The sequence below is a fragment of the Heptranchias perlo genome, chromosome 2 (genome assembly GCF_035084215.1).
Source record: "Heptranchias perlo isolate sHepPer1 chromosome 2, sHepPer1.hap1, whole genome shotgun sequence".
NCBI lineage: Eukaryota > Metazoa > Chordata > Chondrichthyes > Hexanchiformes > Hexanchidae > Heptranchias > Heptranchias perlo.
In genome coordinates, this window is record NC_090326.1 from 23366744 (window position 1) to 23381498 (window position 14755).

The following is a 14755-nucleotide window of genomic DNA, read 5'->3' on the forward strand; positions in this document are numbered from 1 at the left end:
TACGGAGTCATTTCAATATATCATTTTTCTGAATGAAGGTTGAGGTTAAAGACTTGATAACGAAGTTACACTTGATAAAGACTGTAACCCTATTAGCCAGAGCTGTCCAACCCAATGAATAACATCTCATCTACGATTTCACCAGAGGCTGAATTGCTGACCTATATGTAGGCATTTATCAAGGCTGAACCAACAGAAACAACAAAATCTGTTCAAAAGTCTGCCATGGATGCCTGTGCATCCCTCAAAGCTGGAACCTCTATAAATGATCAGAGTGAATTAATTAAAATATGCATGAATAGTGCTTTCAGCACGCCATACTTGGAGGCCTGAGGAGCCAATGAAAGCATGAAATGTGAACATGGCAGACAGACAGATGCTTTGCAATGAGACAACAGCCTTGCTGCAGGAGCTTCCTCACTTTTGGAATTGTCATCTGATGGGCTTCACTCTATACTTAAGAACATGGGGATTTGAACACAATCCACAAAGAACTAATAACAAGAACAGGAGTGGAGACTACTTTACAGCTGTTGTCATTTTACCTGGGAAAAGTGGACATTAACAACAAAGTTCCATCCCATAATTTGGTGGCTGTTAATGGATGTGTGGTGTTTCAATGCACAGATCAATCACCCTTTATAAATGGTGACAGCCATCAGAAGCTTGTACATACTAATTTATATCCAGTTATGCTTTGAAGGGTTTCTTGTGGATCATGGAGATTGAACATTTGAAAACCAAAGCTGGCTTAAATTACCTCATGTCAAGCCATCTTTCAAATGTGCACCAATATTACTAAAGTTGTCTTAAAATTCATGGTTCATGACCAATTGAACACTCTACTCATGATCTTGAAAGGACTTACTGACAAGCAATGCAGCAATCCTGCACAAGCGTCTATTGTCACTAATGTCAGTGAGTCAATTTAACCTCGGTGGTGGGGAAACTTTTAGAAACCATCATCTGGGACAGAATTAGCAGTCACTTGGACAAGTGTGGATTGATTAACAAATCCATGCTGACTTTCCCTAAAGGCAAATCGTGTTTAACTAACTTGATAGAGTTTTTAAATGAGGTAACAGAGAGGGTAGATGAGGGCAATGCTGTTGATGTGGTCTATATGGACTTTCAAAAGGTGTTTGATAAAGTGCCATATAATAGGCTTGTCATCAAGATTGAAACCCATGGAATAAAAGGGACAGTAGCAGCATGGATACAAAATTGGCTAAGTAACAGGAAACAGAGAGTAGTGGTGAACAGTTGTTTCTCAGACTGGAGGGAGGTGTACAGTGGTGTTCCCCAGGGGTCAGTACTAGGACCACTGCTTTTCTTGATATATATTAATGACTTGGACTTGGGTGCACAGGGCACAATTTCCAAATTTGCAGATGAGACAAAGCTTGGAAGTGTGGTGAACAGTGAGGAGGATAATGATAGACTTCAAGAGGATATAGACAGGCTGGTGGAATGGGCGGACACGTGGCAGATGAAAGTTAACGCAGTAAAATGCGAGGTGATACATTTCCGTAGAAAGAACAAGGAGAGGCAATATAAAGTAAAGGCCACAATTCTAAAAGGGGTACAGGAACAGAGAGATGTGGGGGTATATATATACACACACAAATCTTTGAAGGTGGCAGGGTAGGTTGAGAAAGCGATTAAAAAAGCATATGGGATCCTGGGCTTTATAAATAGGGGCATAGAGTACAAAAGCAAGGACGTCACGAACCTTTATAAAACACTGATTCGGCCACAACTGGAGTACGGTGTCCAGTTCTGGGCATCGCACTTTAGGAAAACGTGAAGGCCTTAGAGAGGATGCAAAAGAGATTTACTAGAATGACTCCAAGGATAAAGGACTTTAGATATGTGGACAGACTGGAGAAGCTAGGAGAACCTTGGAACAGAGAAGGTTGAGAGGAGATTTGATAGAGATATTCAAAATCATGACAGAGTGGATAGAGAGAAACTGTTCCCATTGACGGAAGGGTCAAGAATCAGAGGTCATAGATTTAAGGTGATTGGCAAAAGAACCAAAGGTGATATGAGGAAAAACTATTTTTTTTAAAAACACAGCGAGTGGTCAGGATCTGGAATGCACTGCCAGAGTAGGTGGTGGAGGCAGATTCAATCATGGCCTTCAAAAGGGAACTGGATAAGTACTTGAAAGGAAAAGATGTGCAGGGCTAGGGGATAGGGCAGGGGAGTGGGACTGGCTGGATTGCTCTTGCATAGAGCCAGCATGGACTCAATGGGCCGAATGGCCTCCATACGTGCTGTAACCTATGATTCTATGTCCACATTAGAAAATTGGAAGCTAGCCTTGCAGATGTCCCTGGAATAATCAAAGCATGTACAGTGGCACACTTAAGCTCCATACTGGCTTTACAGAATGTACCAATTTTGTCAAACAGAATAGGGTGTGTAAGGAGGCAGGGTTTTGCACTCTCTCACATATCTTATTTCGTTTAACAAATATATTGGTGATATATGGAAATCACTATTGAGAGGTAATATATTATCTACAGCCTCAATAGGGTATGGTAGTATACTGGTATTCTTACTGGACTAATAATCCAGAGAATGTAAGTTTAAATCCTACCATAGCAGTTTGAGAATTTGAATTCAGTTTGAAAAAAAATGTGGGGGAAAAAAAGCTGGTATCAGTAAGTGACCGTGAAGCTGTAGGATTATCGTAAAAACATAACTGGTTCATTTTTTAAAAATTTGTTTTTGGGATGTGGGCATCGCTGGCAAGCCCAGCATTTATTGCCCATCCCTAATAATGGTCTTTCACTAATGCTTTTTAGGGAAAGAAACCTGCTATCCTTACCCAGTCTGGCCTATATGTGACTCCAGTCCCACACCAACATGGTTGACTCATAACTGCCCTCTGAACTGGCCTAGCAAGAAGACATTCAGTTGTATCAAACTGCCCTATCACCATCTTCTCAGGGCAACTAGGGGTGGGGAATAAATGCCAGCCTCGTCAGCCACACCCGCATCCAGAGAATGAATTTTTAAAAATTAAATACTTACTAGATAACTTAGTTACCGAATGATGACCCTGGTCAAGAATGTGACGAGTTCAACAATTCAGCAGCCTTCAGCTGTTATCTGTGCGCTTCATGAAATGCATGCAAACCTGACTCAGAAACAGTGCTAAACATTCTGGGGTAGAAATTGGTATGCGTTGTGTCCATTTGTCTGGTGTAAAACAGATGTACAGCATGTCAATTTAGCAGTGGGAGAGCCTGAGTGCAATTTGCAGAGGCATTGGTCCACTGCCAAATTTGTAGGGCCCATTTTTACGGCGTGATGTCTAAAACAGGAGCGAGACCCCTTGTATATGCAAATTAGGAACATAGCGCCTGTAAAAGAACCCCATCAGAAATTGGTCACCTCATGAGTATGGCAGGTGTCAGGCCTGCCCTGCTCAGGATTCTTCAGCGGTCCCTGCGGCAACCAACCAAAAAGGGAAGTTTTTGAAAATTTGTTTTTTTGAAAATACCTTCCTGTGAAACCAGAAGGAGCAGGTGTGCTCCTACTGCACAGGGGAGTCACAATCGCCCACCCAACCTCACCATTTAGTCGGCTCCAAACCCCTCCCGGAACTTAGCTGAGGGCCGCTGCCTGCAAAGCAGGCGGCCTGAAATTGTTTCTTCCCTGTGAAGGCTCGACTAGCACCGCCAGCTTGCCCCGACTGTGCAGATGAGGCCCAGGGAACAATTTCTATCAATCCTTCGGCCTCTTGGAGCGTGAAAACGGGCTGAGACTAATTTCTACTCCTCTGCATCCTCAGTTATTCAGCACCATTCTGATTCATCTGAGCTATGGGTCCAGTTTCCTAGGGATTTTCTTAGAATTCCAAAAGGATAAGAAAACCAGCCTCAAAAACTTAATACATTCATGCTTACAATTACTGTGCTGAAAAACTTCAAGCTGTACTGAGACAGGGTAATGGTAGTGATACGAACACAAAGCGTCGACAGCGGCGGAGGAGGAGCCTTTCTTTCTCTCTCCCACAGAGCGGTCGGCAGCGGGGAAGGAGGAGCGGACCTGGTTGGGAGCGGCGGCGAGTCGATAAAAGGAGCAGCGGAGGCCTGAGGTGAGTAATTAAACTCACCTACGTGAGTCTTTTTCCCCAGCGGGGAAAGAGCTTCGCGGGCTTTTTCAAAGGCAGGGGGCGGGGCCAATTCATTGGTACCCGTATTTAGGTGGAGCGGTTGCTAAACCCGAGACACTACACCAGTAGTGACTCCCACCCTCCCACCTCCTCTAACCTTTTGGGGGGGTAGAGGGAATTTAAAGGGTAGGTTCGATTTTATATTTTGTTTTCAGGGACTTAACTCCTGGACCTAAGATAAATAAGAAGCAAAAAGTAATCCAAGTGGGACGTCACCAAGGAAGAGGTAAGTGATTGGCTGGTGAGTATTTTCCTGCTGAATTTGTCTAAGGTTAGAGTTTGTGGATTCTCGGGTCTCTGTTGTGTAGTGGGGGAATGCTGTTCAGCAAGGGCCCTTGAGTATACCTTTTAATTGAAGTGAAATTGGTGGGATTCATTTAATTTGAATTAATTAGTTAAAGGGTAAGTCATGTCAGGACAGCCCAGCCCCGCGTTATGCTCTTCCTGCTCTATGTGGGAAATCAGGGACCCTTCCGGTGTCCCTGACGACCATGTGTGCGGGAAATGTATCCAGCTGCAGCTACTGACAAACCGCATTGCAGCACTGGAGCTGCGGATGGATTCATTATGGAGCATTTGCGATGCTGAGAACGTCGTGGATAGCACGTTTAGTGAGATGGTCACACCGCAGGTAAAGGTTGTACAGGCAGGAAGTAATTGGGTGACCACCAGGCAGAGTAAGAGGAGCAGGCAGGCAGTGCAGGGGTCCCCTGTGGCCGTCCCCCTCTCAAACAAATATACCGCTTTGGATATTGTTGAGGGGGATGACTTATCAGGGGAAGGCAGCAGCAACCAACTTCCTGGCACCAGGGGTAGCTCTGCTGCACAGGCTGGGAGGAAAAAGAGTGGAAGAGCTATAGTGGTAGGGGATTCTATCGTAAGGGGAACAGACAGGCGTTTCTGTGGCCGTAAACGTGACTCCAGGATAGTTTGTTGCCTCCCTGGTGCCAGGGTCATGGATGTCACTGAGCGGCTACAGGGCATTCTCAAGGGGGAGGGTGAGCAGGCAGAGGTCGTGGTCCACATTGGGACCAACGACATAGGTAGGAAGGGAGATGAGGTCCTGCATCAAGAATTTAGGGAGCTCGGTAGCAGATTAAAGAGCAGGACCTCAAAGGTTGTAATCTCTGGATTACTCCCAGTGCCACGGGCTAGTGAGTATAGAAATAGGAGGATAGAACAGATGAATGCGTGGCTAAAGAGTTGGTGCAGGAGGGAGGGTTTCAGTTTCCTGGATCACTGGGCCTGCTTCTGGGGAAGGTGGGACTTGTACAAGTCGGACGGGTTGCACCTGAACCAGAGCGGGACAAATATCCTTGCGGGGAGGTTTGCTAGCACTGTTGGGGGGGTTTAAACTAAATTGGCAGGGGGATGGGATACAGAGTGGAGCTACAATAGGGGGTGATGTGCAGCCAAATATAGAGAAAAAAACAAGTCAGCTTGGAAGACAGGGCAAATATGTAAGGGCAAGGCTGGATGGTATCTATTTTAATGCAAGGAGTCTTGCGAATAAGGTGGATGAACTGAAGGTGTTGATAAACACATGGGAGTATGATATTGTTGCTGTCACAGAGACATGGTTGAGGGAGGGGCAAGACTGGCAGCTCAATATTCCGGGGTACAGAATCTTCAGGCGAGACAGAGGGGGAGGTATAAGAGGAGGGGGGGTCGCAATATTAATTAAAGAATCAATTACTGCCATAAGGAGGGATGATATATTAGCAAGTTCCTCTAATGAGGCCATATGGGTGGAGCTTAAAAACAAAAAGGGGGCAAGCACTTTGATGGGAGTGTACTATAGGCCCCCAAACAGTCAGGGGGAGATAGAGGAACAGATATGTAGGCAAATCTCAGAAAATTGTGCAAATAATAGGGTAATAATAGTGGGGGATTTCAACTTCCCCAATATTAACTGGGATACTCAGAGTGTAAAAGGCTTAGAGGGTACAAAATTCTTAACGTGCATCCAGGAGAGCTTTTTGAGCCAGCATGTAGAAAGTCCTACAAGAGAGGGGGCGGTACTGGACCTAATTCTAGGGAATGTGGCCGGCCAAGTGGAAGAAGTGCTAGTAGGTGAGCACTTTGGTGACAGTGACCATAATTCGGTGAGATTTAAGATGGTCATGGAAAAGGACAGGGAGGGGCCGGAAATAAAGGTTCTAAATTGGGGGAAGGCCGATTTTAATAGGATAAGGCAGGATCTGGCCAAAATGGACTGGGATCAGCTGCTTGTAGGAAAATCCGCATCGGAGCAATGGGAGTCTTTCAGAAGGGAGATTGAGACCATACAATGGCAACATGTTCCCGTAAAGGTCAAGGGTGGTTCCAAGAACTCCAGGGAACCTTGGATGTCAGGGGATATACGAGAATGGATTAGGAAAAAAAGGAGGGCTTTTGGCAGATACAAAAGGCTAAAGACGGAGGAAGCCCGAGAGGAGTACAAAAAGTGCAGGGGGGATACTTAAGAAAGAAATTAGGAGATCAAGGAGGGGCCATGAAATAACACTGGCGAGCAAAATAAAGGAAAATCCCAAGATGTTTTATAAGTATATTAAGGGTAAGAGGATAACTAGGGAAAAAATAGGGCCCATTAGGGACAAAAATGGCAATGTGTGTGTGGAGCCGGCAGATGTAGGAGGGGTTCTAAATGAATTTTTTGCATCTGTTTTCACCATGGAGAAGGACGATGTAGACATAGAAATATGGCAGGGGGACTGTGATATGCTCGAACATATTAACATCGAGCGGGAGGAGGTATTGGCGGTTTTAGCAGGCCTAAAAATGGATAAATCCCCAGGCCCGGACGAAATGTATCCCAGGCTACTGTGTGAGGCAAAGGAGGAGATTGCGGGGGCTCTGACACATATGTTCAGAACCTCTCTGGCCACAGGGGATGTGGCAGAGGACTGGAGAACCGCTAATGTAGTACCATTATTCAAGAAGGGGAGTAGGGAAAAACCGGGGAACTACAGGCCAGTGAGCCTAACATCAGTGGTAGGAAAATTATTGGAAAAAATTCTGAAGGACAAAATTAGTCTCCACTTGGAGAAGCAAGGATTAATCAGGGATAGTCAACATGGCTTTGTCAAGGGAAGATCATGTCTGACTAATTTGATTGAATTTTTTGAGGGGGTGACTAGGCGTGTGGATGAGGGTAACGCAGTGGATGTGGTATACATGGATTTCAGTAAGGCCTTCGATAAAGTCCCGCACAGGAGACTGGTCAAGAAGGTACGAGCCCATGGAATCCAGGGTGCCTTGGCACTTTGGATACAAAACTGGCTTAGTGGCAGAAGGCAGAGGGTGATGGTTGAAGGTTGTTTTTGTGACTGGAAGCCAGTGGCCAGTGGGGTACCACAGGGATCGGTGCTGGGTCCCTTGCTGTTTGTGGTCTACATTAACGACTTGGATATGAATGTAAAAGGTATGATCAGTAAGTTCGCTGATGATACAAAAATTGGTAGGGTGGTAAATAGCGAGGAGGATAGCCTCAGTCTGCAGGACGATATAGATGGGTTGGTCAGATGGGCGGAACAGTGGCAAATGGAATTTAACCCGGAAAAGTGCGAGGTGATGCACTTTGGAAGGACTAACAAGGCAAGGGAATACACAATGAATGGGAGGACCCTAGGCAAGACAGAGGGTCAGAGGGATCTTGGTGTGCAAGTTCACAGATCCCTGAAGGCGGCGGAACAGGTAGATAAGGTGGTAAAGAAGGCATATGGGATACTTGCCTTTATTAGCCGAGGCATAGAATATAAGAGCAAGGAGGTTATGATGGAGCTGTATAAAACACTGGTTAGGCCACAGCTGGAGTACTGTGTGCAGTTCTGGTCGCCACACTACAGGAAGGATGTGATCGCTTTGGAGAGGGTGCAGAGGAGATTCACCAGGATGTTACCAGGGCTGGAGCGTTTCAGCTATGAAGAGAGACTGGGAAGATTGGGTTTGTTTTCCTTGGAGCAGAGGAGGCTGAGGGGGGACATGATTGAGGTGTACAAAATTATGAGGGGCACAGATAGGATGGATACTAAGGAGCTTTTTCCCTTCGTTGAGGGTTCTATAACAAGGGGACATAGATTCAAGGTAAAAGGCGGGAGGTTTAGAGGGGATTTGAGAAAGAACTTTTTCACCCAGAGGGTGGTTGGAGTCTGGAACTCACTGCCTGAAAGGGTTGTGGAGGCAGGAACCCTCACAACATTCAAGAAGCATTTGGATGAGCACTTGAAATGCCATAGCATACAAGGCTACGGACCAAATGCTGGAATATGGGATTAGATTAGACAGGGCTTGATGGCCGGCGCGGACACGATGGGCCGAAGGGCCTCTATCCGTGCTGTATAACTATGACTCTAAAAGGAAGGTTAGGATTTGATCAAAAGTCCAGGAAAGCACCATGAGGGGATTATGCTGCTGGTAAGCACAATAACCATGTGTGCTGTTCCTTGCTGATCGCCACTGCTAAACGACTCACTTCTGTCCTTGTTTAAAATACACAAAAGCCAACAGAATCACTGCCTTCTTTGGTGAACTTTTTAAATCACTCAGTGGTGTCTGAATTGTAACTTTTGTGGGAAGTTTGTTTCACCTCTCTGGCCACAGGGGATGTGGCAGAGGACTGGAGAACCGCTAATGTAGTACCATTATTCAAGAAGGGGAGTAGGGAAAAACCGGGGAACTACAGGCCAGTGAGCCTAACATCAGTGGTAGGAAAATTATTGGAAAAAATTCTGAAGGACAAAATTAGTCTCCACTTGGAGAAGCAAGGATTAATCAGGGATAGTCAACATGGCTTTGTCAAGGGAAGATCATGTCTGACTAATTTGATTGAATTTTTTGAGGGGGTGACTAGGCGTGTGGATGAGGGTAACGCAGTGGATGTGGTATACATGGATTTCAGTAAGGCCTTCGATAAAGTCCCGCACAGGAGACTGGTCAAGAAGGTACGAGCCCATGGAATCCAGGGTGCCTTGGCACTTTGGATACAAAACTGGCTTAGTGGCAGAAGGCAGAGGGTCTCTACAAAACGCCTGGGGAATGCTACAATTGGAGCTCCTCAAAAGTTAGAAAAGTACTCAGTCAAGTTGTTGGCTGCAATGATGTCTGTGATGGAGCAGGTCTAAACTCAATAATCTCACAGCATTTGAGGAAATGTCAAGCATATCCAAGATCAGCTGCAAGAGAATTATGCAAATACTATCCTTATTGATGTGGCACTTCTGATTTAGCCCTTCAAAATGAACATGACAAGTGAGAGCTGCAGCATTTCTACACACTAGGGAAGATGATCAGATTTGGAACAATGCAACTCAACCCTGTACTTATGGAACATATCTATTCTACCTTGATCAACTTGCTGCTGCATCTCAACGACAAGCAATGAGATAATAAAGGTTTGCATAATAAAGATAATAAAAGCAGTGAGATAATAAAAGGTCCAATAATGGAGTCAGAGGCATATGCAACATGTTTTCAAGGGCTTTCAGTGGAAAGACTTGCCCAACAGGATCATCATCTACAAAAACTACATTACCTTCTTTCGCAATGTACAACCTAAAACAAGAGTTTTCTCATTTACAAACCACCACCAGATTATTCAAAATCAGTCTCTACATATCAGAAGAAATTATTGCTTTGCAGTTAGATCACTTGCAGTGTCCAAATGAAAGCAACCATGGCAATATGGCACCTCTACATGTATAAAGGGTCTTCAGAACAAAACTACTGTAAGGTGGGATTGCATGCATTGTGTTTTGATAGATCTGAAGAATATGGATATTGAAAAATGACCACGAGGGAAAACATCATTATTGAAACAGCCTGGGTTAGGGTTGGGCTGTTCTAGAGACAACATGAATGCCTCAAATGGGAAGCTGCATGCTTTTTAAACTCTTGTATACTACTTTTCTATAAATGCTAGTTCAAGAATTATCTGGGGTAACCAACCAGGCAAGCTAGTCACCAAATGCTGACCAAAATTCACTGATTGGCACAGTTATGCTCTCCATGACTATAGTCAGCAGTGGCTTCCATATTGTAAACAAGTGTTCTAATTCAGCACTATATTAAGTGAGGAGTTATATTTCATTACTACTCTAATCCTGGTAAAATCACAACATATTTTGTATTTTTCTTCATACTATGTCAGGTTTTTACAACAATTTCATTTCATTATTTTTTTTTAAAAGAAAGCTGAATTCACATTCTCAAACTGCTATGGCGAAATTTGAACTCACGTTCTCTGAATTACAATCCAGTAACATAACCACTACACTACTGTACACAGTAACCCTTGTTTTTGTACTGTGATTGGCTTACAACTACTTCCTGCATCTAGTCACATACAACTGGTATGTGTTGTACTCAGCAATATAATTTTTTTTAGATTTGCATTGTCTGTATTTCAGATTGACATAGCTTTGTTCTATACAAAACAAGATTAGGAAACCTAGCCAGTTTGCAATAAAGCTATCCAAAAATGTCTAACTTTGCTGCTTTAAACTAGCCAAATGATCCCCAAACTCCGACTTCAATGAATTAATCATTCTGGCTTGTACTCCTAGCTGACAGAAGGCTGGCAGGCTGTAAAGATTAAAATGCACCATCTCAATGAGATATCTATTAGTAGCTACGGGTGGGGGGGGGAAAGAGATAAATCTGCTGACACTGAATGTGGTATTGCACTGGCAAGAATAATACGAGTCAAGCAGCAGAAATCATCTGTGTGGCCTATTAGTGGTGTGATACAACAGCGCTGTGCTCAACTAGCAGTCTGCAGCAGGGTGTGAGATTAATTTCTCTGTCACTTCTCCAAACAAGTCATAGCCTGGTTATGATTCATGGTTAGATCCACACTGAAGAACGACAATTGGCTCCATCATTTTAACATGCTGCTAGAAGCAGCAAAATGACAGTATGCCTATATCAGTTATTTTTAAAAAGTGCAATACTTTTAAAGGGCATCTGAAAATATGATAGTTAATTATCATATATATTAGATTTGAATGCTAATTTAACCAGACCCTCTCTCATCACAAGTGCTACCATTCTGAAATCCTAACTACAGCTATAAAGTTCCTCTTTTAGCAGGAACATGAAGAAAAATTAGAACGAACAATTTGACAAGACATCACTGCATGTCCACCAGCTTTACAGCACTTCAAGTAATGGGAAGCAGATTCCACCACCATTGGAAACTGCTTAGGTTGCTCCAAGAATGAAATAAGGAACATTTTCCACCCCCAACTGGTCAACAAGAAATGTGAAAATTGGACCTGGATAAATAATGCAGAGTTCACAGTGCCCGCTATTATTAGTGCGTAAAAAAAACCAGCAATTTGTGGCGAGGAAGAGATATGCCGTGAGTTGCAAATCACCACAAATTGCTGGACGGTTTACGCCGTTCGCCTTGCAAAAAACGAGAGCTCGCAGTCAACCTACCAGTGAGTTTCAAGAAATTGCTGGATTTGCACCGTAAATACGAATGAATCTTGCCGCAGCCATTTACAGCTGGTATTTCATGTCATAAGCACTCTGTTAATGTCGTAATTTACAATCCTGACGTACCATTCAACCTTGAAGGCCCAGAAAGGGAACAATTGAAACTGTGGAGTCTCACTCCGGAAGAAAGTAAATTGTTCCTCGAGGTTTTTTAAATTTAAGTTTTAAAGTTTCTTACTTTTCCTTTCCATCTTTTTTTTCTCCTCTCTCTTACTCCACTCTTTCTTTCCCTGTATCGAATTTGACTCTAATTCACCCTATTTCCTTCTCCGTTGTTCATGTTTCTTTCTCTACTTTTAAATTTCATTGGTTAAGGAGATAGACCATTGGACCCGATGTTCACAAGATTCCAGATGTCCCGCTGGCCATTATCAATTCACACTTCCAGCAGTTTGCTGCGCAAAAATAATACGATCTGAAGGGTGAGGTAAAAAAAAAATCCAATTCACAGCGCTCGCCGAGAGATGCGCCGCTCCAGCAATTTCTGGGCCATATGTGTACACAAAAGAGCATCACCAGGAACCTACTGCCAGCTTAAGAAAAATATCACAAGTAACAAGATAAATAGATGTTGCATTTCTTACGGGCAAGTCGTCTCTTGCTTGCATGGATCCTTATTGCTACATGCCATTGTGTGATCTGAATCCTTTGAAAAGAAAGAAGTCAATCTTGTGCAATGCATAAATGTAAATATATAACACACATTGATTAGCTGACTGTTTATACTACATGCTCACAGAATCGCAGAAGTTTCCAGCATAGATGGAAGCTATTTGTCCCATTGTCTGTGCTGGCTCTTTGCTAAAGCTATCCAAAACTAATCCCGCTACCTCACTCTTTCCCCACACCCCTTCTTCACATATATATCCAATTGTTCTTTAAAAAAGGTGCAATGGGGTCTGCCTCAACCACTCTCTGTGGCAAAGAATTCCATATTCAGATAACCATCTGTGGAAATAAATATATTCTCCCTCCCTGCTCTCAGCGACAATTTTAAATTGATGATAACCTCATGACTGACACCCTAACCAGAGGAAAAAGTCTTTTCCTATTCCTTCTATCAAAATCCTTCATAATTTTAAAAAGCCTCTATTTAATCTCTTAGCTTTCTCTGCACCAGTGAAAATAGTCTCAATATCTCAAGTCTGTCCCCATAACTATAGTTTCCCATCCCTGGCATCATCCTGGTGACTTTACACTTTGTGCTCTCTATAACTTTAAATGTACTTTCTATAATGGGATGCCCAAAACTGCACACAATATTCTATGGCCCAACCAATATTTTATACAAATCTATTATTTCTTTACTTTGTATTCTATGCCCTCATTTATAAAACCCAAAATACATTTGGCCTTTTTTAATAGCTTTATCAACCTGCAATCCCACTTTCAAGGAATTATATTTGAAGCCCTAGTATCTTTCCATTGAATGTATATTTTTATTTTCCTCCCAATATGTATTACCTCATACTTATCCACATTAAAACAAATCTGTCACCTGTCCACCCATTCTATTAACTTGTCTGTCTTCCTGAAGTCTTTTGCAGTCCTCTTTGCTGCTTACCAAACCTCCTATTTTCAAGTTGTCACCAAATTTCAAGATTGTGCTCCATATGCCAAAGTCTAAATCATCATATACCTAGAACAAAACTAGACCCAGCACTGACTACTGGCTACAGAATTTCCAACCCTTCAATCTGAAAAACACCCATTTACCCAACTTTCTATCTATGCTACTATATTGCCTCTTACACATGAATGTTACTAACAAGACTCTTGTAAGACACCTTATCAAACATCCATATACACTACATACTACATTCCTTTTATCTAGCCACAAAGTCAAATTTGTCAAACGGTACTTATCTTTAATAAATCTATGCTGGCTGTCCTCAATTAACCCAATGATTTCTAAATACATACTAAATTTCTCAAACTATGCATTGTTACACAGTCCTACTGTCTCAGAGCCTCCTTTTTCTTATAAACAGTAGTCCTTGAACAATCCATATTTCAAACACTTTTTATAATTCACACAATACAATACAATTGATTTAATACCTCAAACACTCTCCAACTCCCAGCCTCTTTCAGTTTCTAGTTTCTCAATTGTCTTGAACATCACCTGACTGAGGAAGCTCTCCACCCTCTTCAGTTGCAATTACCTTTTAAAGGTGAGGTTTTTTAAAGGGCCATACCCATTCTCAGGGATCAGGGCTCTCGTCAGCCTATGGCTGACATACCGGCCATCAATCACCCTGTTACACATCCCCTCCAGCCCCCAGTATAGAGCCATTGGCTCTATCGGCATGTGCAGGGAGGCATTACGCACAGGAGAGGGCTTCAGCGTTCCCATGAGCCACACCTGCCCGGTATTCCACCTCAAAACAATAGGGCTGGAATGACAAAAACCACTGGGTAACAAGGGCATTTTTCCCTTTGTTAGACTGCATCCATTTGAGGGGCATGTGATCGGTTACAAGGAGAAACTGGCACCTTTAGTACTTTAAGGTTACAACCGCCCATTTAATTGATAGGCACTCCTTCTCTACTGTGGCGTACCGTTGCTCCCTAGGCAACAGTTTTCTGCTCAGGTAGAGCACAGGATGTTCCTCTCCCTCAATTATTTGAGTACAGCTCCCAAACCCACCTCTGAGGCATCGGTTTGCAAAACAAATTTCTGGCTAAAGTCTGGGACTATGAGCACAGGATCATTACAAAGCGCTTGGCTGAGGTCCCTGAAAGCAACCTCTGCCTCAGGGTTCCACTGTACCAGGTTTGGTGCCTTTGCTTTAGTCAGGTCAGTAAAGGGGGGGCGGGGGAGGAGCGGGTAGCAAAGTCTAGAATAAATCGTCAGTAGTAACTTGGCGATACCCAAGAAGACCCTGACTTGCTTCTTACTCCCCAGTCGAGGCCAGGCTTTTATAGCTTCCACTTTGTTTCCCTGAGGCTTCACCATCCCGCTCCCCACTTCAACGTGCCATAGGTGTTTGGTTTATGACAATCCAACGTGGCACTTCTCTGGGTTTGCCGTGAGACAAAATATCCTTGGGCTGTCTAATGCAG

General features: G+C 43.5%; 1 protein-coding gene across 6 annotated transcripts in view; it reads right to left on the reverse strand.

Annotated features, from left to right (window-relative positions):
* The window catches only part of LOC137333083 (uridine phosphorylase 1-like), a 78686-nt gene that overhangs the window by 48155 nt on the left and 15776 nt on the right, over nt 1–14755 (reverse strand). For 3 of the 6 annotated variants that reach the window (XM_067997240.1, XM_067997205.1, XM_067997222.1), the window contains exon 2: nt 12274–12335. The exons of 1 other annotated variant lie outside the window; for it this stretch is intronic. In XM_067997240.1, coding sequence (XP_067853341.1) covers nt 12274–12335 — 62 coding nt within the window. Of the gene's footprint in view, nt 1–11629; nt 11695–12273; nt 12336–13750; nt 13810–14755 lie in introns of those variants that run through there. 2 more of the 6 variants (XM_067997214.1, XM_067997230.1) reach the window with 2 other exon arrangements.